A 26,978-nucleotide genomic window follows, 5' to 3' on the forward strand; every position below is an offset into this window, starting at 1 on the left:
CCACCAACCAACCACCCGCTGGCCAAAGGCAAATTTCCGCACATCTATCCGACATCCGTCCTTCCTCAATTTGAATTTATGCCCTCTGAGGTGATTATTCTGAGAAAGATGAAGCATCCCATTGGCATTGAGCATGCTCAAACCATTCAAAGCCTTATACACCTCTATCAGATCACCTCGCCGGTGCCTAGTCTCCAGACTCTGTAATTTGCAAAACTTAAGCCTTTCTTCGTAAGAGCAACCCTTTGTTCCATTTACTAATCTTGTTGCCCTTCTCTGTACCCGTTCCAGCAGCTCTACATCCTTCTTGAAATGAGGCCTCCAGACCTGTATACAGTACTCAAGATGTGGCCTAACCATTGCCTTATACAAGGGAATAATCACCTCCCTATCCCTGCTAGAAAAATTCCTGTATATCATTGACAAGACACCATGAGCTACTCTTGCAGCTCGTCTGCACTGCTCAGAGAACTTCATATCTGCCTGCACAATTACCCCCAGGTCCTTTTCATTCTCCACCACTGTCAGTGTAGTACCGCAGAGTTGATACATTGCTCTGGGGTTACTGTTACCCATATGTAGTACTTTACATTTGTCAATGTTAAATTTCATTTGCTACCTCTCAGCCCATCTGTTCAACCTTTCCAGATACTGTTGCAGCAGCATAGCGTCAGTAGTGTCCTTAACGACCCTGCCAACCTTTGTATCATCTGCAAACTTGGACATTAGGTTTGATATACCATCATCAATATCATTTATAAATACAGAAAACAACAATGGACCCAACACTGAACCTTGAGGAACTCCACTAATAACATTAGTCCACGTTGAGCAGTGTCCATTGATTACCACTCTCTGTCTTCTGCCACTCAACCATCCCCTTATCCATAGCAGCAATTTGCCTCCAATGCCACACTGCTCCAATTTGTGCAGCAGTCTTCCATGTGCAACAGTATCAAAAGCCTTTCTAAGATCCAAATATATAATATCAAAGTTATTCCCTGCATCCAGTTCTTTTGTGACTACATCATAGTATCCAATCAAATTGGTCAGGCAAGACCTGCCCTTAACAAAACCATGCTGCGTCTGAGCTATAACTGAATTCTTGTCTAGATGATCCTGCAGTGCTTCTTTAACCAGTGCCTCCATTAATTTACCTGGAACAGAAGTTAAACTAACAGGTCTATAATTACTTGTGTCAGCCTTTGATCCTCCTTTGTGAATTGGGGTTACATTTGCACATCTCCAGTCTATGGGTACCTCCCCTGAGTCCAAAGAAGCTCTCATAATTATGGCTAGGGGTTTGCATACTTCCTTTGCTGCCTCCTTTAATATAACTGGATAAATCCCATCCACCCCAGGTGCCTTTTTTATGTTTATCCTCAACAATCTCTCCTCCACTTTCCTCTCAGTTATTACAAAATCATCCAGCTCACTGCCAATGTTTATGTTACCTACATCATTCTCCTTCCTGAATAACTCCTCATGCGTGAATGTAGATGCAAAATACTCGTTTAGATTGTTAGCCACCTGAGCAGGATCCTCAACTGTTGAACCATCAATATCCAGTGGACCAATCTGATTCATCCCTTTCCTTCTCGAGTTCAAGTATGTAAAGAACTCCTTTCTGTTTTTCTTTGCATCCTTTGCCAAGGATTTTTCGTAGTCTGCCTTTGCCTGCCTAATCTCCTTTGTGACTTGGTTACAGACCAACTTATATCTATCATAGGCTTCCATGTCACCCATTAATTTGTATGTATCCCATGCATTTTTCTTCTCTGCCACATGTCTCATTAGTCCATCTGACAACCATTTAGGCCTAAACCTTGAACAATATTTCTTAGTTGGTATGTAAAGCCTGGTAGCCACCAAGATTAGTTCCTTGAATGCTTCCCATTTTGGGTTTGCTGTTGGTAACATCATCAGTTGGTCCCACTGTATAGAATTTAAATACTGTCTCAGACCATCATAGTCGCCTTTACGAAAACAAAAACCCTTCCCTTTACCTCTGATGGTAGTTACCTCCTTGAGTAAATCCCACTTCAACACACTGTGATCACTGCCACCTAGTGGTTCATTTATCTGCAGGTTCTTAATGCATGAAGAATCACTACTGATAATCAGATCAAGAGTATTGCTCCCTCTTGTTGCCTCACGAACATGCTGATGTAGAAAACAATCATCCAATAAATCCACAAAAGCCTTGCTAGTGTGCGAGTGACCAACCCACAAATTCCAGTCAATATCTGGGAAATTAAAATCCCCCATTATAAGACTCTCTGATTTACTGGCCCACTCTATTTCCCTGTACAATATATTATTATACTCATCAGAGTCATTAGGCCTATAGCACACTCCTACTCTCAATTTTGATTTCCCTATGCTTATGTCACACCAAACTGACTCGACACTGCCCTGTCCATCGATGTCAACTGGCTTCACTTCCTTTGACTTTATGTGTTTCTTAATTAATAGCATAACCCCTCCCCCCCTCCTGTCCTGTCTATCCTTTCTATATACATTGTATTCCCCAAATTCCAGTTCCGCATTACTTATATCTGTGTGACACCACGTCTCTGATATCCTAACAATATCTGCCTTTGATGTTTTGAGCAATACCTCAAATTCATCAAATTTATTTACCAAACTCCTAGCATTGGTGTACACGCAGGTATACATGCACCTGTTTCTATTCTTAGCTACCCTAACACAACCCATGTGTTTACTTGTAACGCAATGGCTACCAGCAGTCTCTGAAATATCCTGCATCTTGTTTTTCAGACTTCTGCTCATTTGAATAGAAGCAGTGCAAGAATCACTTCCACCTCTGCCAGTGGCTACTGTTAATCTATTAGTCCTTGTATCCCCCCCAACTAGCAGTTTTCCGACCCACCTAACACTGCCTCGACAGCATCAGCAAAAATTCTTGCACCCTTTCTATTTAAGTGTATCCCATCCCTGTAGAAGCAATCTTTCCTGTTAACAAGTACAGTCCAGGCTGAAAAAAATTCTACCCCTTGAGCCTTGCACAATCCCTCCAGGGCCGAATTGATCGACAAGGCTCTCATCATATACTCCCTCCTATCGTGTCTGGGCAGAATTGCAGATACTTTCAAGTTCAACCCTAATTCACGGCTTTTTTTCAACAGTGACCTGTACTTGCTAAGTAATTCCGCCGGTCTCCTACTCTTAATATCATTAGTGCCAACATGTACAACTATATCACCTTTTGTGCCCTTAAAAGATGATATCCGCTCTACAACGTCATCAACCTTTGCCCCTGGCAGACATACCCTGGTCCTATTCCACCTATCCTTTTTACAAAGCATGTTCCCCGTTTCCCTGACAATAGAGTCACCAACAACTACTAGTTCCTGTGGGACCAGCGCATTCTGCCTAGGGGGCTGCCCCTGTGTTGCCTGATGACCAAGTGCAAGCTCTGGCGTTGATGTGGGCAGCTGAGAGCTTGATGGGCCCCTCAATTTATTTCCTTCGAGGGCATCCACCCTGTCCTTCAAGGTCTCATAAAGACCCATAACAACGCTGAGTTGTCGCCTGATTTCCTTGCACTCCTTACATCGTGCACACACAAAGACATCCATCCCCCTTGGCAGTATCATGTCCCGTACCCGACTGCTCCGCAAACATCAAGCAAACAGTGCATTTTAATAGACTGTGATTCAGAGGGCAACTGCCCCCCCCAGTTCTCCCCTGAACCACAGCACTCCCATTAGCTTGAGCCTTTTGCTTTGCTGCTCTGGTCAGAGTCATGATTCCAATTTAATTCAATAAAATTTAAAACAAAAATTAAATCCTTAAGTTATATCCCAAAACAGTTATGTTATATATATATATATATATATATATATTTTTTTTTTCGGTATCTAGTGTTCCCTTTATACAACTTCCGTATCACGTGTACCACTATAGTTATGTATTAATTATTTGTTACGATTAAGTCGTTATATATATTTATAGAGTTAAAAATACAATTTAATTGACAATAAAGTTTATCAAGATTAATAGATTTACTGATTAATTGACAATATTATATTATGCAGTATACTACGCTAAGCTTATGCTATCGTGTAAAAATGGCGGGAATTCACGAACGGTATTTCTACGGACTCGTAAGTATTGATTAGCTTCCAAATCTCGCTATCTCAATTTAGAATAAACTAAGGATCCTGACTAGGTCTATAATCTACTTATAGAAGATAATTTGATATAACAATTGGTTAATAAATCGACTAAATTTGGTTAAAAGACCTCTCGTTCAATTTGTGACACGTGGATTTGATACCGTTACCGATACTAAGTAATATCTACGAAATCTCTGTCTAAGTTAAACTTTAACTAAGTATCGTAACTAGGAATATAAAGCTACTCTAGAAAATAAGTTAATATGACAATTTAAACTAATAAAGCAGAAAATAAATCAGGAAAAACTTCTCTGTTTGAAGAGCTTTAAGGAGCAATGTCTGCCCAGGCTAACCTCGCACCCAGAAAATGAAAATCTGCAGAATAGTTTTTTACGGATAACTGCACACTTACAGAAAACTGTTCTCGTATGTTCATTATGACAGCATTTATTAACGAAAATAAGAATTCATAGAATTAAAAAAAAATCCGATTTTAAAGATTTCGAAAAAAGTTTCTTTTTTGTTTGCGAAGAGGAAAAGACAGAGAAATTCTGTAACGAACTATGCTACGAATGTATAGTATGTAGTATTTACTATTAACATTGTCTATAGTTAACTAGGAGTATGTTAGTAGTAATAATTACTAACATTAACTAACAGTGAATAGGAGTATTCGCTGGATCATTAACAGTAGTTAGTAGTAATAGTAGTCATTAACTGCTATTACTGCTAACAACTCTTTCAGTGTTGGACTTCTTACTCCAAAGTTGGAGTAAGAAATCGAAGAACTTCGTTGCCGCTTTGGCATTGTCATCCATAAATTGGCCACCACCTTCAGGATAAAGAGTAGGATTATTGACATTCGACTTTCCACCGGTACTATCCACCATTAAGTAGTGGCTCACGCTCACAACTTGCTCTACCAAATCAACATTAGTGACTGCATTAGTGTCATTTAGGAAGTGATGTAAGGCGTCATTTCCGCTTCACATTTTCGTCAAAGATGTTTTCACGTAAACATCTTTCCTGAGTACAGGGTATATACGTGCTTTTTTTTGCATCCAGTCTCTTATGTGACCACATCATAGTATCCAATGAAATTGGTCAGACAAGATTTCTCCTTAACAAACCCATTCTGTCTGAAGTATAACTGCAGTCTTGTCTAGATGATCCAGCATTACTTCTTGAACCAGAACAGAAGGAATGGACCTGTTAGTTAAACTTAGAGATCTGTAATTACTCATGTCACTCTTTGATCACCCTTTGTAATATGGTGATACATTCGCACATCTCTAGTCCCCAGCGATTTCCTGAATCCAAGGATACTCTCATAATTATGGCTAGAGGTTTACTTATTTCCTTCCTTGCCTCTCTTAGTATAATTGGATAAATGCCTTTACCATGCCTTTCTGATGTTTAACTTAAACAGTTTCTCTTCTGCATTCCTCTCAGTTATTACAAAATCATTAACTTCCTATTAGAGTTTGATAAACATTTTCTGTTTATATTCCAGCACGACAACCAAGTCAGTAGAGTTTACAATAAATCGTCAATACAAATATTTATCGTATTTAGTAGTCACGTGCTTGAACCCCAGTCCACTCAAGGAACACGTGTGCACTCTCGCTCCTGGCCACTCGGCTACATCAAGCCCTTCTGGCATTCACTTCCCTAAAGAACTCCTTATGTGCAAATACTGATTCAGTTTGTCAGCAACCATCAACAATTGATGGTTGCTGACAAACAAACGAACAATTGATGTCAAGTGGATCAATGCAATTTGCCCCTTTCTTTCTAGGCTTCATAAGTAAAGAAGTCTTTGCTGTGTTTATTTGCATCATGTGCCAAAGAAAGTTAGCTTTCCTAACCTCCTTTGAGACTTGATTACAGACTAATTTATATCTACCATAGGCTTCTGTATCACCTGATAGTTATGAGAATCTCATGCATTTTTCTTCTATGCCACAAGTCTCATTAATTCATCTAAGCAAAAAAAAGCCTTTGTTCTCTGGATTCATATTAATATTAATAAATTATTGTGCCACAGAGCAAAAATGGAAAGAAAATGATAGGTTGCAGTTAAAAATGCATTGATGTTCACATGAACTAAAAATAATACAGGAAAGTAATATATAGCCTTCGGAATGGAAGACGTCTTTCATCAGTTGTGACCATTTATATAAAATATAGAAATACAGAACTCTATGTGCGTGCCATGGCAGTCATGTATGGTGAACTACATGTATGTAACAATTAGCTGCTAGAAGGGAAAGCTTGCAGTTGTAGCTGTAATGCCTGAGAACGTTGTAAATGCCAATGTTTGTCAGCCAAAAAGATGGTCGTCTCAGTAATGGGATGGACAGTGACTCCAACCAGGCAGTGATAGTAATGGTGGAACCGATCAATAATCATAACATTGTGGTGTGGGTAAATGTTGTGCTGGGTCAACCAGACGTGCTCAGCAATGGCTGAGTGCTCCATGTCCGCTAAACAGATAGCTTTTTCGTGTTCAGAAACACAACTGCTGAGCCTTCTGCCAGTTTCCCCAACGTAGCAGTCATGGCACTAATTCACCCCGCAGCAAGGGGGGGGGGGGAAACTGATGTTTTAACTCTTGAGATGAGGGGTTGCAACTTCCTGCTCGGGAGTTGTAAGCACTTTATCCAGTGAGCCTTTAAGACTCTAGAAATCTGTTGTGATAGGTTCGGGTTGAATGGGATAAAGGCAGTCGAGGTGTAGCATTACTGCGCATGGTCCTGTGGGTCGCTATGTGGTCACGGGTCTGTAGGTCACACCAGGGCACTGGTGGGGTAGCCACACCTCATGAGATCTTTCTTAACCCTATTAATCTCAATGCATCTCTCATCTGCAGTACTAGAGTGGGTCCAGGCTTGGGTTAGTAGGGCTTGCGCTGTTCCGAGAAGATGGCTGCGTGCATGTGCTGACTGTTAGTTGTTGAATTGGCCAGCACACATTGACTTGCAATAGGCTGTTGTCTTCAAACACAGGCCCTTGTGCCGGACAAGGGTATCCAAGTATGAAAGAGTATTGTCTGACTCCAGTTCGATGGTGAATTGAATGAAAGGTGACAGAGAGTTAAGGTGGTGCAAAAGTTGGTTGCTCTACTCCTGGGGAATGACCACAAACACATCATCCACGTAGCAACACCAAAAGGCAATGGGATCTGGTAGACCCATAAATGTGCGAATCTCCAACTCCTCCATTGCGATGTTTGCCGAACTAACCGGGGAACCCATGGCTGTACCGTGTATCTGCTGGTAAATGGAGTCACCAAACATGACGGCCCCACCAGTCAAGCACAGTCTAAGGGCGTTGCAAATGTCCTGTGAAGTTGGAGAAGTTCTGTTGCTCAGGACCTGGTCATTGTCCAGAAGCTCCTTGGCACATGTGATGGCCAATTCAACTGGGATTGAAGTGAAAAGAGACACCATATCAAATGAGGCCATGGCTTGATCATCCAAGATGAATAGGGTATGAATCTGATCTAGGAACTCTCCACTGTTAGAAATGGTAATGATGGTCTTGCCCACTAGGGGAGGGAGTAAGCTCGAGATGAACTTAGATAACTCTTAAGTCAGTGAACCACAACAGGAGACGATAGGTCTTGAAGGTACTCCTTCCTTGCGGACTTTTGGCAGTCCATAAAACTGCAGAATCTGGCAGCCAGAGGCATGTAGACGCCAGCGTATGGATTTGGTAACTTTCCCTGACCGAAACCAGCTGTGGAACGAGGCTACCTTGGACTCCCATTGTTCCAGTGTCTTGGCAGGAGAGATGATTACTGGTTGGTAGAAAAGTGTCTCATAGGAGTAATAGGACTTTCGCTTCGTAGTCAGAAAGGTACGTTCAAAACAACTGTTCGATGCCCTTTGTCTGCCGGAAGGACGACAATAGAAGTATCCTGTTTCAATGTGTTGAGAGCAGAGATTTGTCGGCAACTGAGATTTGAGATGACCGGGCGAGCATGATGTAAGATCGCTGGTTTTTAGGTGAATTGTATTTGCCACCTCTTCAGGGATGCGTGTCAGTGACGCTTCAACACCCAATGCAATCTCAGTGATGGGTGGCCTGTGGAGAAGAATGGCAAACTTCATTCCCAGGGTGAGTAAATCCAATTGCTGTGCAGATAAGTGTTTATCACTCAAATTTAATACAAACTGTGAGCAGTCTGTTGTAACAAGAGTTGTGGGACTCACGTGCTAAATTTGTAAACTTACATTGTTGCCTGGTATGATAATGCTCAGACTCTCTGACGGTCTGGGTAACGTTGGAATAAACAGAGATAAGAATCAAACTCCTGAGTTCAACATGAGAGCCGCTTTGCCTTGGTGGAAGCACCTCATAAGTCATGGTGGAGGCAGCTGATCCAAATATTTAGGGTCCTGTAGCTGAAGTTTCGGCAGGCAATGACATACATTCATTACGAAATGGAGCCTTGTAGAGGAAGCCCTTTGGGATTATGTGGTGAGATTATTTATTTGATTTTCAAATAAACAATCAGATTGTACAGGTTAGTGCAAACACATCATATTTGTACACAGCTAAACTCTGAATTAGCAAATTTTTGCAACCTGCTAGCCCTCCTATACAAGTAATCAGAAATATATTGTGCTTCCAATGACAACAACCATGGCACAGACAGGCCACAAACAAGATATATTAGATTAAGCCTGTGATTGAAACGTGGTAGTCTAGTCTACATGGGAACAGTAGAGTGGAAGTTGTTCTTGCTCACATCCATATAGGACATAGTTGTCTTGTGCATTCTTTTCTTCTTAGGGCAGATGCCCTCCTATGTGTGAGGACTGTGCCACCATTTTAATCATTAGGCATATTTTAACCGAATGTCCACATTTTAGACACGAAGAGTGTATATCTTTTACAGAATTTAGCCATGTGACTGAGCCCTATACACTCAGTCAGATATTCTCTGACAATAAACACATGTCAACTGTTTTTAACTATTTAAGATTAATTTACTCATTTAATTGTATTTAAGTATACTCTTTTATTGCATATAGTTTTGTACTTCCTTATATACTGTTTATACCATTTATGATATTTCTATACTTTTATATATTTGATAATAGAGAGCTATTAAGTGCTCGATAATTCCTATGTTCTATTATATTATGAAATCAACAGGGATTACCTTTATTTTTGATATAGGATGCTTCTTTTCCAACCAACTCTCCTAGTCCGACGCGCTAACAACTCTTTGTGAAGGCGATATAAATTTTATAAAAAATGTGAAACATCTTCCCCACTGTCAGAACAGTAGTGTTCCAGACCCCCCCCCCCTCAGTCTCAATATTGAGCGCTCAACCCATCTTCTGTCAACAAACAACATACCTCTGCCAGCAATGAAAACATTATCATGACCTCTAAATTTTAATATCAATCTACAAGAACGAAGAGAATAATCGCTCCATATTCATTTTGCTTTTTAGACCTTTAAATTTTAATTTTAATGTCAACCCACGTAATGTTTATATCACTTTACAAAGAATTGTTAGCACGTCAGACTAGGAGAGTTGGTTGGAAAAGAAGATTTGATTGATTTCATAATACTTTTACATAGTACAGGAACTCCCTGACTTACGTAATACTGGACTTACGGAAATTCGACTTTAAGTAGGTTTTTGCTGGCCAGTGCAAATTGAAAATATTGTAATGTTGAACCCAATAACACGTTTTTTTTTTTTTTTTTTTTTAATTCATTCCAAGTCATTGGAAGTTAAAATTTGCTATATTACTAAGCTATTTATCTCTCTCAAAGGTCATATTTATAATGGAAATTGCACTACCCTTTCATCGTTATCATATGTTCCCGTTATAAGAATCAATTTTGAACGCCTTTGTGATATTTTTCTAAAGCACGTTTCTGGAGGTCACAACCAAAAAACAATTTGCACTTTCTGGTTTATTTAGTTTTCTGTTAGTGCAGTCTAATATAAACGGGTTGCTCTTACGAAGAAAGGCTTAAGTTTTGCAAATTACAGAGTCTGGAGACTAGGCACCGGCGAGGTGATCTGATAGAGGTGTATAAGGCTTTGAATGGTTTGAGCATGCTCAATGCCAATGGGATTCTTCATCTTTCTCAGAATAATCACCTCAGAGGGCATAAATTCAAATTGAGGAAGGACGGATGTCGGATAGATGTGCGGAAATTTGCCTTTGGCCAGCGGGTGGTTGGTTGGTGGAACCGACTTCCATCACTTGTTGTTGAAGTTGATAGCCTAAACAAATTTAAAGCTCAACTGGACAGGTATTTCGAACGAACGGAGGGGTGAAATGGGAGAGGGTTTTTTTTTTTTTTTTTTTGGCTGATGCTGAATAAGCTTGCTTTCTTGCATCATATGCCTCTACTAATGCTAATGCTAATGCTAAACTCAATATTGCATTTTCGATAATCCCGATAACTGGAATTCTGTGGGTTTTCACGTTACAGTATTATGGTGAAATGTGTTCCCTTCACTGAAATCTTCAATCATATAAAAAACAAATTTTCAGAAACTTCTCTCTATTCCTATTTACTTATTACAATGATGAAGGGAAAGGGACCAATGGAAAGTGCAAGTTCTGGCAGTGCCAGGAAACAAAACAAAATTGATTTAGAAATGAAGATGAAAATGATTAAGAAGTATGAAGCAGGACAAAGTTTGTCATCTATTGCAGGGAAAGCCGACCGGGCTAGCCGAGTGGGTAAAGTACCTGCCCGGCAACCCAAAGGTCGCGGGTTCGATTCCCGCCTCGGGCTTGGATCAAAGTACTGCAAAAACCTTGGGAGGTGCAATATGGCCACAGAAGCCAATGCGCCAACAACTACCAAATCAAAAAAAAAAAAAAAAAAATTGCAGGGAAATTAGATCTCACTGCTTCAACAGTGAATACCATTTTAAAGGACAGTGCACGTATAAAAGAACATGTCAAAGGATCAACGCACTTAAGATCTTCAGTGATCACAAAACAGCGTTCAGGTGCTATATCGAAGATGGAACAGCTGTTAATAATATGGATGGAAAATTAAATTCAGAAGCGAGTGCCCCTGAGTCTAATGACCATTCAAGCACAAAAGCAACAAGTATTTATAAAGATATTAAGGATAAGTACGCTGAACTCCAACCCAAGTTTGTGGCAAGCATTGGGTGGTTTAATAGGTTCAAGTTTCGCGCTGGTTTCCGCGACGTTAAAGTATACAATGAAGTCGGCACTGGCAACTTCACTGCATATTACACACTTTTCGATTCTGCAGCTGTAGAGAAATTTTGTGATGTGTTGAAAAAAATTATTGATGAAGGCAATTATTGATGATTCAATGCAGTAAATTTTTAACGCTGACAAGACTGCTCTGTATTGGAAAAAAAATGCCAGATCAAACATAGTGCCGGGTTCCAAGGTGTCAAAAGATAGGGCCACACTCTTGCTTGGGGCTAATGTAGCTGGAGATTACAGATTAAAACCACTGCTTGTGTACCATTTGGGAAACCCTCTTGCATTTAAGGGGCATCAATAAAACAACCCTAACCGTGCATTTCCGATCGAACCAGAGAGCATGGATAACAATATCTCTCTTTGAGGATTGGTTTAAATGCTGCTTCATTCCCGAGGTTGAAAAATATTGTAGAGACAATGACATTCCTTTCAAGATTTTGCTTCTATTAGATAATGCTCTTGGACATCCTACACTTCTATATGATTTCAATTCGAACGTGAGAGTCATATTTCTACTGCTAAACACGACTTCACTCATCCAACCTATGGACCAGGGTGTTATTTCAAATTTAAAAGCCTACTATTTACGCAAAACATTTGCTCGGGCATTGTCTGCAGTAGACAATGAGAAAAATTTACATAAAGAGAATTTGGAAATCTTACAGTATGTACAAGGCCATCTTAAACATTAATAACGCCTGGGCGGAAATTACTAAAAGTTGCATGGAAGAAAATATGCTCACAGCACGTAAAAGGCTTTGAAGGATTTGAAAAAGACGAATCATATGAAGAGGTTACAGATAAGATTGTAAAGGTTGCAGAGCTACTTCAGTTGAAGGTTGATGCCAAAGATGTGGAGGAGTTAATAGAGGAAGATAAGGAATTATTTAATGAAGAACTTATCGACTTTCAGGCAGTGATAGTGAAAGAAGAAAATGCTGACAAAGCTCAAGATGAACCAAATGAAGAGCTGAGACTCGTCATCACCAGAGAGATGGCAATGCCATTTCATGATATTGCATCGGCAATGACGAGGTTTGAGAAGATGGATCCTTCTTGCTACAAAGAAATCTACAATGAAAAGAAAAAAGCCACTATCCAGTCATCCATTAGTATGTTCTTTCATAAGGTTGAGCGGCCGACCACTTCTAAATCTCCACGGCCCTCAACCTCCGCAGTGGCATACTTATCAGCTGAAGAGCCAATTCTGGCAACGATGCTCGAGAGGTAAAACTTACTGATGTTATGCCTGTCTCCTCTCTTTTTTTGTAATATAATTTTTAAATTTTTTAAATTGCACGCTTTTGTAATTTTTCCTACACATGAGATAAAAAATTGAATAAATACAATAAATAATTCTATTTACATGTTCGTCAAACATTTCTTTTTTGATTCAATCAGTTCAGTGAGCACAGTGGTGAGTGCTGCACAAGCATGGAGGAAATTCCGACTTGCGTAGCATTCCACAGAACGCAACCCTTATGTAAGTCGGGGAGTTCCTGTATATCACTGTTTTTTACAGAGTGACCAACTATAATTGGTCACTGTAATACTCTTCAAGGTATAGGTCTAAATAAATGTCAGATGAACTAATGAGACTTGTGGAAGGAAAGAAAAATGCTTTGTTGGGATACATGCAAATTATTAGACGATGCAGAAGTCTATGGTAGATATAAACTAATCTGTAATCAAGTTACAAAAGGAGGTCAGGTGAGCAAAGGCAGATTACAAGAAGTCTTTGCAAAGCATGCAAAGAAAAACAGCAACGACTTCTTTACTTATGTAAACACTAGAAGGAAGGGGATGAATCGAATTAGTCCACTTAATATCGATGGTTCGACTGTTGATGATCCTGCTTAGGTTGCTGACAAACAATCAATATTTTGCATCTACATTCACACATGAAGAATTCTTTAGGGAAGTGGATGTCAAAGGGTTATCAAACTTTATCAGGTAGCTAAATGATTTTATAATAACAACTAAGAGGAAAGTGGAAGAGAAATTGTTGAAGTTAAACATAAGAAAGGCACCTGGGTAGATGGGACTTGCCAAATTATATTAAGGAATGTAGCAAAGGAAATCAGCAAACCCTTAGCCATAATTATGAGATCATCCTTAAATTGAGGAGAGGTCCCTGCGAACTGGAGATTTTATTATATTATATAGTACTTAGTACCATGTGTGGGTTGAAGGTTGAGAAGATGAAAAAAGATACTTGTTAACATTAGACTTGAATTTTTGTGCATTGTAATTTTCAGGAAATACATATGAAAGAAGATTGTTCCAGAGAACGGAATTTGAATGAATAAATGAGAAAGAAGAAAAGTTAGTTCTGTGAGTTTTAAGCTGGACAGTAAAAGGATGTTGACTAGTTGCAACACATGTTTGGACTGGTTTGGAAGAGAGAGAGAGAGGGGGGAATTATATAAGACAATTCAGAAGAACAATGCCATGGAAGTGTCTATAGAAAGGCATGCAGCAGAAACAACGTGGAGAGACTTTGTTAAAGATGGGTCATTAATTAATGGAACTGCCCTGTTTATTCTAGAAGCCTGAGAGAGGTTTTGGGTGCACCGCCCCAGATGTGGGAACAATATTCTGTGGTAGGGCAGATTTGCAATTTGTGCAGACTGAGCAGCTGTTTGGAAGAAAAATAACGTTGAAAGCTAAAGAGAAAACCGGTTTTTTTGGATGCAGAAGAATTGCTATTTATGATGTGTTTATGCCAAGAGAGATTATAAGTAGAGGTAATCACCAATAGAGATGTGTGATCTTGTCATCAATGACAGGCGTAGGAGCAGAAGAATTCTTTTTTGCAAGATGTAAGACAGGACTGAGTTTTAAAAGGATTGAAATCAACTAAGTTATCTTTACCCCACTGTAGAATTCCCGGACAAGCAGCCCTTGAGAAACTGGTACTGGATATTTGAGAAGTTTAAGCTGTTTGTCCAGAGCAAGGTTTCTCAAACTGGAAGGTGGAATGCAATGTGCTGTCATCCGAAAAACTATGGATAGGATTTCTGGTCAATGTAAGAAGGTTGTTAATATACAAGAGGAAATGAGTGGGCAAAAGAACTGAACCTCAGGGAGCACTAGCTCCCTGAGGTTCAGTAAATCACTCTACTGTGAGTGATTTACCATCACTCACAGTAAGCATTCAGAGAGAAAACTGGATACCCAGTTACAAAAAACAGTTGGCAAACCATAAGATGGGAGCTTGTTTAGAAGACCTGTATGCCAACCACAATCAAACACTTTTGAAATGTCAATAGGAACTGCACGAGTTTCACCAAACTTTTCCATTGAATTTATCCATAGATGGCTAACATAAGCCAGAATATCACCAGTGGATCGGCACTGACGGAATACATATTGGTGATCATTGTACAGATGGAAGGTTTCTAGATAGTTTAAGAGTTGGCAGTTAATTGATTTCTTTATTACTTTAGAAAGAGTAGAAGTGAGTGCAATGGGAGGAATTTGGCACCCTTTTTAGGAACTGGCTGGTTATGAGCAAATTTCCAAACAGAAGGGAAAACACCTTTGGAATAAGAATGTGAAAAAAAGACAACACAGAACAGGAGTAAGCTTAGTAGCACAGGTTTTGAGAACAAGTGGAGAAATACCATCAGGACCTGGAGCTTTCTTACCATCAAGATTGTTTAAAATCCTTCTGACATCCTTTTTGATGGAAGACCACTGGAGGCATTAAACGTAGTGTACTGAGAATGGTAGAAGATGGTTTGCAAGCTTTGGCATAAGCAGAAAACGAAACTGGAAATTTGATACAAGCCAATTGCGATATGCAACATTCTTATCTTAAATAACCTTAGCACATCTATTGGAAAAATCATGGTTTAGATAAAGGACAAGATTTTAAGGTGGAATATGAGATAAAGGGTTTCATCTCTACAAGAATAATTTCACTGAAACCATCTGAGCAAATGTTGACATCAAAAGATTTGAAACAGTAATCCAACCAAGGAAAAGAAGAAAAGAAATCTTGCAGATCATACCCTTTTGCATTCTTGTAATCCCAAACAACACGAGGTGGGCAGGAGTGGTAGTGCGTAACACACGCTTCTTGATTAGACTGGGGTTTGAGCCCGTGACCACGAAATACGGAGGATGCGGAAAGGTCAGGGATGACCACTGCATATCCCCGGAGCAATATGGAAGTAGTTGCTAATGCTTCTAAAAACCAAATAACAACAACCAACAGTCATTAATAATTGCAAAAGCCTTAGCATCTCAACCAGTTGGGTTCATATGACTAGAAAACAGAAGCCAGCTGGAGTTGTGAAAAAAATAAAATCACCAAGGAAAATTACCTCACTGTTAGGAAAGTTGGACTGGAGAAAGTCAAATTTCAAAGAGAGGAAGTCAAAGAGTTCTAAGTGATTAGTGTAAATGTGAGAAGGATAGAGGCAATAGATGAATTTGACAGAATGTGGTAGAGAGAGAGAGAGAGAGAGAAAGAGAGAGAGAGAGAGAGATTTTAAGCTGAAGAAAATCGAAAAGAGGAGATTCCTAATTACTAAGTCTCTGACAGGGAGTATCAGATTGGACTACTGCACAATATCACCTTTGAAGCTGAAGGAATAAAGCGAAAAATTTGGATAACTCAGATGGGTAGTTGGTGAATCAACTGATAAATGGGATTCTCTCAGAAAGAGTACATAGGGTTTGGCAGACTGTGAGTGGAAATGGGCATCATTGAAATTGGTACTGAGACCATGTGTATTTGTGAAATGAACGAGGAAATGTTTGGGAGGTTTAGATCCTTTCCCAGGTAAGTTTGTTCTATTAGTTTGACTGTTCCTGATGTATTTAGTAGTAAGATTAAGTGGGGGGGGGCATACTGTGTGTAGTAATGAAATTTTTAGATATGGCAAGAGTGTACCCAGCTTCATGACATAACGTGGCCTCAACAGAGCCTCCCTCCCCCCTGCATGCACACTATTCAGGCTACTTCCAGTCACTATCTGGCAGAGGAGAGGCAGTGAGATTATACACTAGCTTATTCCCTGAATTGGGATTATTCACTGGACTGACCAATAGGATCAGTCCAGTGACTATCTAGTGGCTGGCCCTGCAAACATCTTTTTGTAGTTATACCCTCAAAATGTAAGGAAGTTTGAATCTCGTTGGTTCACACCTGGGTGGTCATCTCCAGTATACTAGTTGCTGTATTTCTGGACTTCCTCATTGTGATTATAGGCTTACTAATAGTCTTACCATCATGAAGGTGCAAGCAGAGGATTTGGCTGTCAGATACCAACTGGACTTTGTCAAACTTAGGTCCACTTGACTTACATGTCAACTGAATATCAGTTCCCACCAGCATAGGATTTGGCTGTTGGAGACCGACTGGATGCCGAACTTAGGTCCATTTGACTTATGTGTCAACCAAATATCAGTTCCATCATCGTTTTAGACTCCCAGGTAGCAAGCCCAGCTTAACATACCTGAGGGAATGTCTGTTCAGCTTCGTGAATTAAACTCCATTTCACAAAAGGGAATCAAAGGGTGACAGGAGTAATTGCAGACCTGTTAGTATAACTTCTGTTCAGGGGAAAATAATGGAGTCACTGATTAAAGAAGTAATGCAGGATCATCTAGACAAGCCTGCAGTCATGCTTCAGACACAGCATGAATTTGTTAACTGAAAATCTTGTCTGACCACACTACGGTATCCAATCAAATTGGTAAGACAAGGTTTGTTGAGTGAGAGAAGACGATGGTAATTCAATAGACTCTGGTCTTTGTGGACTGTGTTATTAGTAAAGTCCCCCAAGGTTCAGTATTCAGCCCATTATTGTTTTCTATATTTAACAGTGCTATTGAAGGTATATCAGGCTTAACGTTCAAGTTTGCAGATGATAAAAAAGTTTGGCAGGGTTGTTAATGACAGTACGCTACTGCAACAGGATCTAGAAAAGTTGGGCAGGTGGACTGAGAAATGACAATTGAAGAGTAATGTTAACAAATAGAAATACTGCACATGGGCAGCAGTAACCCCAGATTAACATACCAACTTGGCAATACTACACTCAGGGTAGTGGAGAATGAAAGAGACCTGCAAGAGTAGCTCATGGTGTCTTGTCAATGATATACAGGAATTTTGCTAGCAGGGATAAGAAGGTGATTATCCCATTGTATAAAGCAATGGACAGACCATTTTGTGAGTACTACATACAGGTGTAGTGGGCTTCATTTTAGGAAGAATGTAGCTGCTGGAACGAGTGCATAGAAGAACAATGAGATTGGTGAGGGTATTTAGAATTAATTGAATATTATGATAACTGAAATGAATATATTAAACATTTCAATGTTACTTTGTATTTTTTCTTATTGATTGAAAAATGAAAACTGAAATATTACACTAACAAGGTTGCCTTGCTGCTAGAGTTGTACTAATCCTGGGACTGAAGAATATAAAAAAACTAGATCTCTTTTATGCTTCCAACCATCAGGATAGATGCATATAAGAACTATCTAGTTCTTAGTTTTCAGTGTTTTATTCCATTATTTCAGCAGCACCAGCAGTGTAGCAACTCGATCAGTTGAATCTATCCATTATTTGGTTTTTTACTCATGGTGGGCGGGCAAGTGGGTGGGGGAGGGGGGGGAGAGAGAGAGAGAGAGAGAGAGAGAGAGAGAGATGCAACATTATATGGAATCTCTAATATAATTAATTTATTTTAATATTCAATTTATTCTAAAATAAACTAGTTTAGCTACCTCAGAGAATGCCTTGTTACCATTTATGTGTTTGTTCTTGATAATGTGCTTTCAGTGTAATGTATAATTATATTAAACAATATAATAATTATTATAATTATTTTAAATATATAATGAGTATAAAATGCAATGTAATTGGGTATAAAATAATTTAAACTGGTATTGAAATCTGCCTTTTAATGAATTTTTAGACTGGTGATGGAGTAAATGATGCCCCAGCACTAAAAAAAGCTGAAATTGGTATTGCTATGGGTTCTGGTACTGCTGTTGCTAAATCTGCTTCTGAAATGGTGTTGGCTGATGATAATTTCTCCACTATTGTAGCAGCTGTAGAAGAAGGCCGTGCCATTTATAACAACATGAAACAGTTCATTCGTTATTTGATATCATCCAATGTTGGTGAGGTAGTAAGGTCAGTAAATATTTCTGAACAGTTTCTTTATTATATATTTAATTTCATAAAGCTTTAACCTTTTGTTATTTTGTTTGCTGTACATTTCATTCTTTGCTTTCCTGATATGTTATGTTATAGTGAGTATGTATAAATATATATTTATTGCATGCTACCCATTAAGGTAAAGATTTTGACTTATGGGTCCACACCAATTCACTGCATGATAATTCATCATATGTGATGACAGTTTGGTGAAGACAGTTCTGTGTACAAGACAAATGGCAGCTACAACAATTCATTGAATACAATGATTTTGTGAATTCCATGTGAGAAACTTTTGACATTGTGTGCTGTGGATGATTTTTTTAGTGATCACAGCACATAGTATATATTTTTGATAGAGTAAACCAATTACCTTCATTTTTAGGCATTAGTATATATATATATATATATATATATATATATATATATAGAATCCAAATATTACAGAGTTTAAATTGTAAAAAATATATAAAATTATTAAGTGTTACATATAGAACTAACCGATTAATGCCATCAAATGATAGAACATTACATCGGACGCTAGGTATGTCCAAATTGAATAAATTATAGTGTAATGTAAGTACCTCCATAGTTTGAAAATCGATGTAGCCCCAGGCCAACCGTACATCCAGTATACATGAAAAAATACATGAAAAAATATAAAATATTAAGTTAGTTAACATAATAAGCCTTACATGGGAAACCCATTTTGCAAGAGACTTTGTCGAGGGCTAAACCCTTACAAAATAACCAACCCATGTTAGACTGAGCCATCGGTTTCTGTTATCATCTGCCTGTATGCCAAAACCAAAATTCCATAATAATGGATAATTCATCTAATTTAAAATTAGGTTATAGTAAAGACTATAAATCAGTATAAATCTAGCCGTCCAAAAAGGGGGTATGTCTAACCATAATTTGTAAGAATACAGGCTGGATGATATTTAGCCCGACCGATCACTGCAACATTATAAGCACAACTGAGAAATTATTAATATTTGCTGAACAATATTTGCTGAAAATGGCTAATTTAGCTAACTAAAGGCGAACGGAAAGCAGTATAGTTAAAGCAATAGTACCTCACTCCCCCTCGAATTACTCTAATAGTTCGTGAGATATGAAAAAAATAAGGCAAGAGGATAGATAAAAGTGAAAAAGAAAAGGAAAAGCAATTTATCGATAATACATCGGATAAAACCGGGAGTGTAACTTCCCGACCCTAATAGTAGGGATCCTGGTTAAGTAGTAAGAGCCGGTAAAATATATCAATAGAATGCGAAAAGGAACGGAAAAAACGGAATGGCTAATTCTTAAGATAATTTACTATAAATCTAACGTCAAAATATCACGTAGTGGCGAACTTTATGTAAAGCGTTAAACAAAGGAGGTAATACCATAGAACCAGTATAGTCCCGTCAAAGAATCTATCTAACATACATTACCGTGGCCCAAGGCGGGAAAACTAAACGCCTGCGGTTAACGCACAAGACGTTTATAACTGCCGCGTATACTGCGCCACCTAAGATTTGTCCAATAATAGCCAAGTTTGGGATGAACCAAAAGTATAATAGCGCCCTCTATAGTAGAGAAAACAAAACCAATAATTCTCAGATGTCGAAGAGAAATCTTAGTAAAATATAACGAATTAATTCCTACTGTAAAAACACATAGGTACCACTTTTCTAAGGCGTAAGCTATATATAGCGTGTTTATGCAGCAGTATCTAGTATGTATATACATAGGCTAATTAGTAAACAACTCGCTCCATAGATACCGATGTATAAAACAGATAATAATTCCTTTTAAACAGAGAAACTATACCAGATAATAATTCCTTTTAAACAGAGAAACTATACCAGATAATAATTCCTTTAAGACAGTACCACGTACATATAATTCAATATACGGTATGCCTAATAGCTTCCATGGTATCCAACTGGTTTAGATTATCGTGGTATGTTTTTAGGGCTATGGACAAAGCAGTACTCATATGTTTCATAATGAAATTATGTGAGAAACTGTTATCTAATAATTTATGCTTAAGATCGATCAGTGCGTCTATAACATCACTATTATTATTACAGATATATAATCTTCTGATACATTGTGTCACTAATATGTTTTTAAGGATACGTATTGAGATATTTGTACCCCAACTGGTTAGGTCTATAGTTTTGAAATTGAATTCTTTGCGTTTGTCAAATACCTTGGTAGTTAGGTTATTATTCTTAATATGAATGTCTATATCCAGATATGCAGCTTTACAAGAGTCACTCTTGTTAGTGACCTCTAGAACCAAATCCTGCGGGTAGTGTTTAACTGCTTCTGTATGAAAGTTAGTATAGTTGAACACAATTAAGTCATCTATATATCTGAACATATTGATATTTTTATCGAAGTTGTTTTCAAAATGGTGTAGATATAGATTGGCAATGAGACACGAGCTACTCGCCCCCATAGCTATGCCGGTATGCTGTATGAAAATATTGCTACCATTATAAATATAGCTGTTGGAAATACAAAGATTAAGTAGGTTATCCCAGTAATTACGTTGGCAGGGTAAAATTTCGCTATATTCTGTGAAATAATTATTTAAAACCAATTTTAAACTATCATGCGGGATGCTAGTGAATAAGTTTTTGAAATCATATGTATTTATGTGTTTGATGTTATGCTTATTATTCTTTATAAAGGTTAAAATAGGTCTATTATTACTAATAATTCTAGTGAAATCTATAGTATTGAAGATAATCCTAAGCAGTTCAACTAGCTTACTATGTGGGACCTTTGAGTAGCTATTTCTACATGAAGTTATAAATCTGAAACTGATAGGCGATTTATGAAACTTGGGTATACCATACAAAAAAGGAAAGGTAGTGTTGTAGTTATTAAGTTTTAACTTTTTTTGTATAGCTAGTAGCTTCTTGGTAATAGTACCAAGGTTACCATTTGATCTAGCGTATGTAGCACTGCTATTTAGTTCATTGTATAACAGTGAGGCGTAGAATTTTTTGCAGATGAAACTATAATTATTGGCGGCCTTGTCTATAGTAGTTATAATAAATATATCCTGTAAATCCTTTAATTGTTGCTTAATTAACTGCATGTTATATCTTTTGCTATCTCTATTGGTATGTTGCTTCCTATGTAAAAGCTTCCTACATATATGTTGATTAAGTTCGCTGTTGGTAAGTACCAGCCAATTATAGAAGGCCTCTAGTGGTAAATTATACTTATATGCAAGTTTAAGGCAAAATTGCATAAGGTCAGAGTGTACTTGTTTGGTAATATAGTTGGCATTAGGACTAGTATTAGGTCTGTATTTAAAACCATAGGAAAGTACTGTTCTCAGTTCCTGGTGTGGAACCAAGTTGAGATCACCTGTAATTACATGCATATGATGCATATCTACATAATCATGGTATTGTGGCAAGTGGCAGTAGCAGATAGCCTCCTTGTAGAAGTTATCTAAGTTGCATGCTAGCTGTTTATAGTTACAAGCAGTAAGCCCAAAAGGTTTATTGTAACTGAACCTAGTTACTATATTCATATTTTTGAGTGGAAAATCGTTAATATGTTTATTTAAGATATCCTTAAACTGTAAGCTGTCAAATATAATGTTGCTGAATTTAATATTAATATAGATGTTATGGATAACAGTTTTATTACCCAGCCAATATTTAAAGATATCCTTGAGTAAGTGGTCTAGATGCTGGTTACGGTGTAGATATGTCAAGTTAATTTTTTCTAAGGCTTTAAGCTTGCTATGCTTGAGGCCAAATACGATATCATGTATGCGTTTTATATTTATATTAGGTTCATCCCATGTATCCAGAACCTCAGCAAATCTGCCTAATGTATGTTTAGTGCGTATTAGATTGCCGGTACCAGTATTGTTATAAACTTTGCTATTCTTCTTGCTACGTGGCAATTTATAATGGGATCTATTTGCCATTATAAATTGCCACGTAGCAAGAAGAATAGCAAAGTTTATAACAATACTGGTACCGGCAATCTAATACGCACTAAACATACATTAGGCAGATTTGCTGAGGTTCTGGATACATTTGTATCATCTGCAAAACCTTTGTATCATCTGCAAAATTGGACATTAATCCTGATATACCTTTGTCAATATCATTATTGAATACACAAAACAACAATGGGCCCAGCACCAAACCCTGGGGAACTCCACTAATAACATTTGTCCATGAAGAGCAGTGTCCATTGAATACCACTCTCTGTCGTCTCCCACTCAACCATCCCTTTATTCATTGTAGCAACTTAACCTTAATGCAGTACCTCTTCAATTTGTACTGCAGTCTTCCATGTGCAACAGTATCAAAAGCTTTCCTGAAATCCAAGTACAGTAGACTCTCGATTTTCTGGGATAGATGGTAAAAAACAAATCCCGGATAATCGATTTCCCGGTTAATCCAAAATTATCAGAAGTCCTCGACGTACGTAAGATAAGACAACTTCTTACTTCATCGAGTTTTACATAACTCGGGAATGACTAATAACAAATTGCTACTATGTTATTATTGGCAAATCTGAATTCAGTACGTTACTTGTTAGTCTCACTATTTTCATACATTCTTATTAGTTTAATTTTCTAATCCAAATCAATCGCTTTCCTTTTCTTGGTAGATATACTAGTACCACTGTCACTTAGTTGGCACCATGATAACTGTAAAAATGAAATTTTCTGTAAAGAACTTCACAGAGTTAAGGGGAAATCTCACTATTATCACCCCACATAAGCTCACATTTTATTAAAGCACATTTCTGGAGGTCACTACCATAAAACAATAAAAACAAATTGCACTATCCGTGTTATTTGGGCTTTTCTCTTTGTGCATCTAATTATAAACGGGTAGTAAACTCTATCTTATTGCATTTGTGAAAATACCGATAGCTGGAATTCTGTGGGTTTTTACGTTATGGTGAAATGTGTGTCCCCTTCACTGACCTCTTCAATCATATGAAAAAGAAAACCATAAATAAATTGTAAGAATCTTCTCTTCTTTCCTATTTTTTTGCTTGTTACTCCATACCTCAATTGTGCAATTTGTGCATGCTGTGATCGTCGTTATTGATTGCTTATTGTTATTATTATTATTTATTATTATTTTTTTAATTTTACAATCCTTAAAAAAAAAAATAGAGGGAAAAAAAATTTACGTAAATCCGTAGTTGCGTAAGTCCGTGACTTACTGTATCGAAAAATGTTCAGCAACTTACATAAAAAATATGGTGATAGATAAAAAAACGAAAAAATTTACCACGTACTACTTGCGTGTCCAATATGATGCTTTTTTGCGATGTCGATTTTAAATCTAATAGCTTCCCTTTATTTTATACGATGTTGCGTATGGTTTGGTCACTAACATTATAATGGTTCATTAAAGATTGAACGTATGCACCGTTTTCAAACTTTTGAATAATTTCAAGTTTTTGTTGAACTGAAAGTGCAACTCTTGCATTTACCCATCATTTTTGCGATTTCAAAACAAAAAATATATATTTACTATAAAAAAAAATTTCAACATCCATGACATAAATAACGAGACAAAATTTGTCTTATTGCAGTGCGATGGAACACAACAATCGACACGATGCACTAAAACAAACTAAACATTTGGTCTTTTTTTTTTTGAGCGGTGGGTGTGAAGACGGTGAGGTTGCAAGATAATGGGTATACTAAAGCAGCGTTATAAGTCGTCATTGTGGGTACACCACAATGACGACTTATAACGCTACTTCTTCTCACTTATTTCCGACTTGCAAAACATCTGTTTATACCTATTCTAATTATTACTTGAATTCTATGATTTCTGGTTGGTTTTTTTTTTTTTTTTTTTAATTTGAAGTCTTGAAGTAGCATTTAGCATTAGCATTAGTAGAGGAATATGATGCAAGAAAGCAAGCTTATGCAGCATCAGCCAAAAAAAACAAAAAAACTTCCATTTCACCCCTCCGTTCGTTCGAAATACCTGTCCAGCTGAGCCTTAAATTTATTTAGGCTATCAACTTCCACAACAAGGGATGGAAATCTATTCCACCAACCAACTACCTGCTGGCTAAAGGCAAATTTCCGCTCATCTATGCTACATGTCTTTCCTCAATCTGAATTTATGCCCTCTTAGGTGATTATTCTGAGCAAGAGGAAGAATCCTATCGGCATTGAGTATGCTCAAACCATTCAAGGCTTTATACACCTCTATCAGATCACAGGTGCCTATTCTCCAGACACTGTCATTTACAAAACTTAAGCCTTTCTTTGTAAGAGCAACCCTTTGTTCCATTCACTAATCTTGTTGCCCTTTTCTGTGCTCGTTCCAGCAGCTCTACATCCTTCTTGAAATGAATCCTCCAGACCTGTATACAGTACTCAAGGTGTGGCCTGACCATTGCCTTATACAAGGGAATAATCACCTCCTTATCCCTGGGTCCTTTTCATTCCCTACCACTCAGTGTAGTACCACAGAGTTGATACGTTGCTCTGGGGTTGCTGTTTCCCATATGTAGTACCGTATTTCCCCATGTATAAGACATACCTTAATTTTGGGATCCGAAATCTGAAAAAAAATGTATTACATAAAGTTATTGAATTCAAGTTTTATTCATCATAAAATTCATACAACTCATCACTGTCAAAACTCCCATCCATTAGCTTGTCCTCATCTGTGTCTGATGACGAATCACTGTCTTCCTATATTGCCTCATCCTCAGTTCCATTTATGGCATTAGAAATGCCACACTTCTTAAATGACTTGACAATGATCTCAATCTTGATATTATCCCAGGATCTTTTCACCGAGGTACAAACTTCTCCTATAGTTGGTTTCTTCACTCTTCCTGATGGTGTCAAATTGTCCCCAGAAGACTTCATCCATTGCTTCCATTCGTCTCTCATGGCAGCTTTGAAGGGTTTGTTAATGCTGACATCAAGTGGTTGGAGCTGGGATGTCAAGCCTCCAGGTATGATGGCAAGTTTTGTTTTTTGCTCTGCAGCAATCTTCTTTGTATTTTTTGCCCTGAACTGATCAAGCACCAATAGGGCAGATTTCCGTAAGAGCCCACCTGGTCTCCTGCTCCAAACTTTCTCAAACCAGATCTTCATCCCATCCTGATCCATCCAACCCTTGTCATGAACGTGGACAGTCACTCCTCAAGGAATGTCTTCTTTTGGCATTGTTTTGCGTTTGAAAATCAGCACAGGAGGCAGCTTGGTTCCATCGGCACAACAAGCTAGAACAACTGTATAATGGCTCTTTTCATGTCCACTTGTCTTCACAGTTAGTTTTCACCCCCTTCCTATCAACAGTTCTGTTACTTGGGACATCAAATTGAAGGGGGACTTTGTCCATATTTGCAACCTGTCCCAACTCAAACTGATGTGTCTTCCAACATTGAATGACAAAACGATGAAATTCAAGGACCTTCTGCTCATAGCTTTTAGGCATCTTTTGGGCAAGTCTGGTGCTTGTACGCATGCTTAGTCCATTCCGCTTCATGAACATGAAGCACCAATTGTGTCCTCCTTTGAAATTAGTAACTTCTTTTTCATCAGCAATTCTTCTTGCCTCATGCTAAACCATCTTTGTGGACACAGGAATTCCAATTGCCCTTTGCTCCTCAGTCCATATCTTCAATTCCCTCTCTAACTTGCCATTAGAGAAGAAGGCAGAAGAAGGCCATTAGAGGCTGCCTTGCCTCTAATGGCCTTCTTCTGCCGTGCCGTTTTGAGTAGGGTTTCTTCTTCCCATAGCCAGTCTCGGATTGTTTTTTCAGTTGGAGGAGGACCAAACTTACGTTCAGCAGCATGATTTCCATTCACTTTTGTAAACTGGATCACTTTTAATTTGAATTCAGCACTGTACGAAAATCTTTTCTGAGCCATTTCTGGGCAGAACGTGGAAAAACGTGACCTAATATACCGGTAACAAGTGCGAAACAATGAGCGCAAAGACAAAAAGTGCGAAAAAGCGGGAAATGCAAGTAAAAAAAATCTACAACCACTGTATAAGACGCACCCAGTTTTTAGACCCCAAATTTTTTGAAAAAAGGTGCGTCTTATACATGGGGAAATACGGTACTTTACATTTGTCAATGTTAAACTTCGTTTGCCAACTCTCAGCCCATCTGCTCAACCTTTCCAGATCCTGTTGCAGCAGCATAGCATCAGTAGTGTCCTTGACAACACTGCCAACCTTTGTATTGTCTGCAAACTTGGACATTAAGCTTGATATACCATCATCAATATCATTCATAAATACAGAAAACAATAATGGACCCAACACTGAACCCTGAGGGACTCCACTAATAACATTAGTCCACGATGAGCAGTGTCCATTGATTACCACTCTCTGTCTTCTCCCACTCAACCATCCCTTTATCCATAGCAGCAATTTGCC

The 26,978-nt window shown here is 38.2% G+C and overlaps 1 protein-coding gene across 2 annotated transcripts in view; it reads left to right on the forward strand.

Moving 5' to 3' along the window:
* Positions 1 to 26,978, forward strand: part of LOC150076557 (calcium-transporting ATPase sarcoplasmic/endoplasmic reticulum type-like) — a 346,227-nt gene that overhangs the window by 238,201 nt on the left and 81,048 nt on the right. For both annotated transcript variants that reach the window (XM_090387973.1, XM_090387974.1), the window contains exon 20: positions 18,314 to 18,534. In XM_090387973.1, the coding sequence (XP_090244099.1) occupies positions 18,314 to 18,534 (221 nt within the window). The remainder of the gene's footprint in view (positions 1 to 18,313; positions 18,535 to 26,978) is intronic.

The sequence above is a fragment of the Mastigoproctus giganteus genome, chromosome 13 (assembly GCF_048544385.1).
Source record: "Mastigoproctus giganteus isolate SK-2022 chromosome 13, ASM4854438v1, whole genome shotgun sequence".
Taxonomy (NCBI): domain Eukaryota; kingdom Metazoa; phylum Arthropoda; class Arachnida; order Uropygi; family Thelyphonidae; genus Mastigoproctus; species Mastigoproctus giganteus.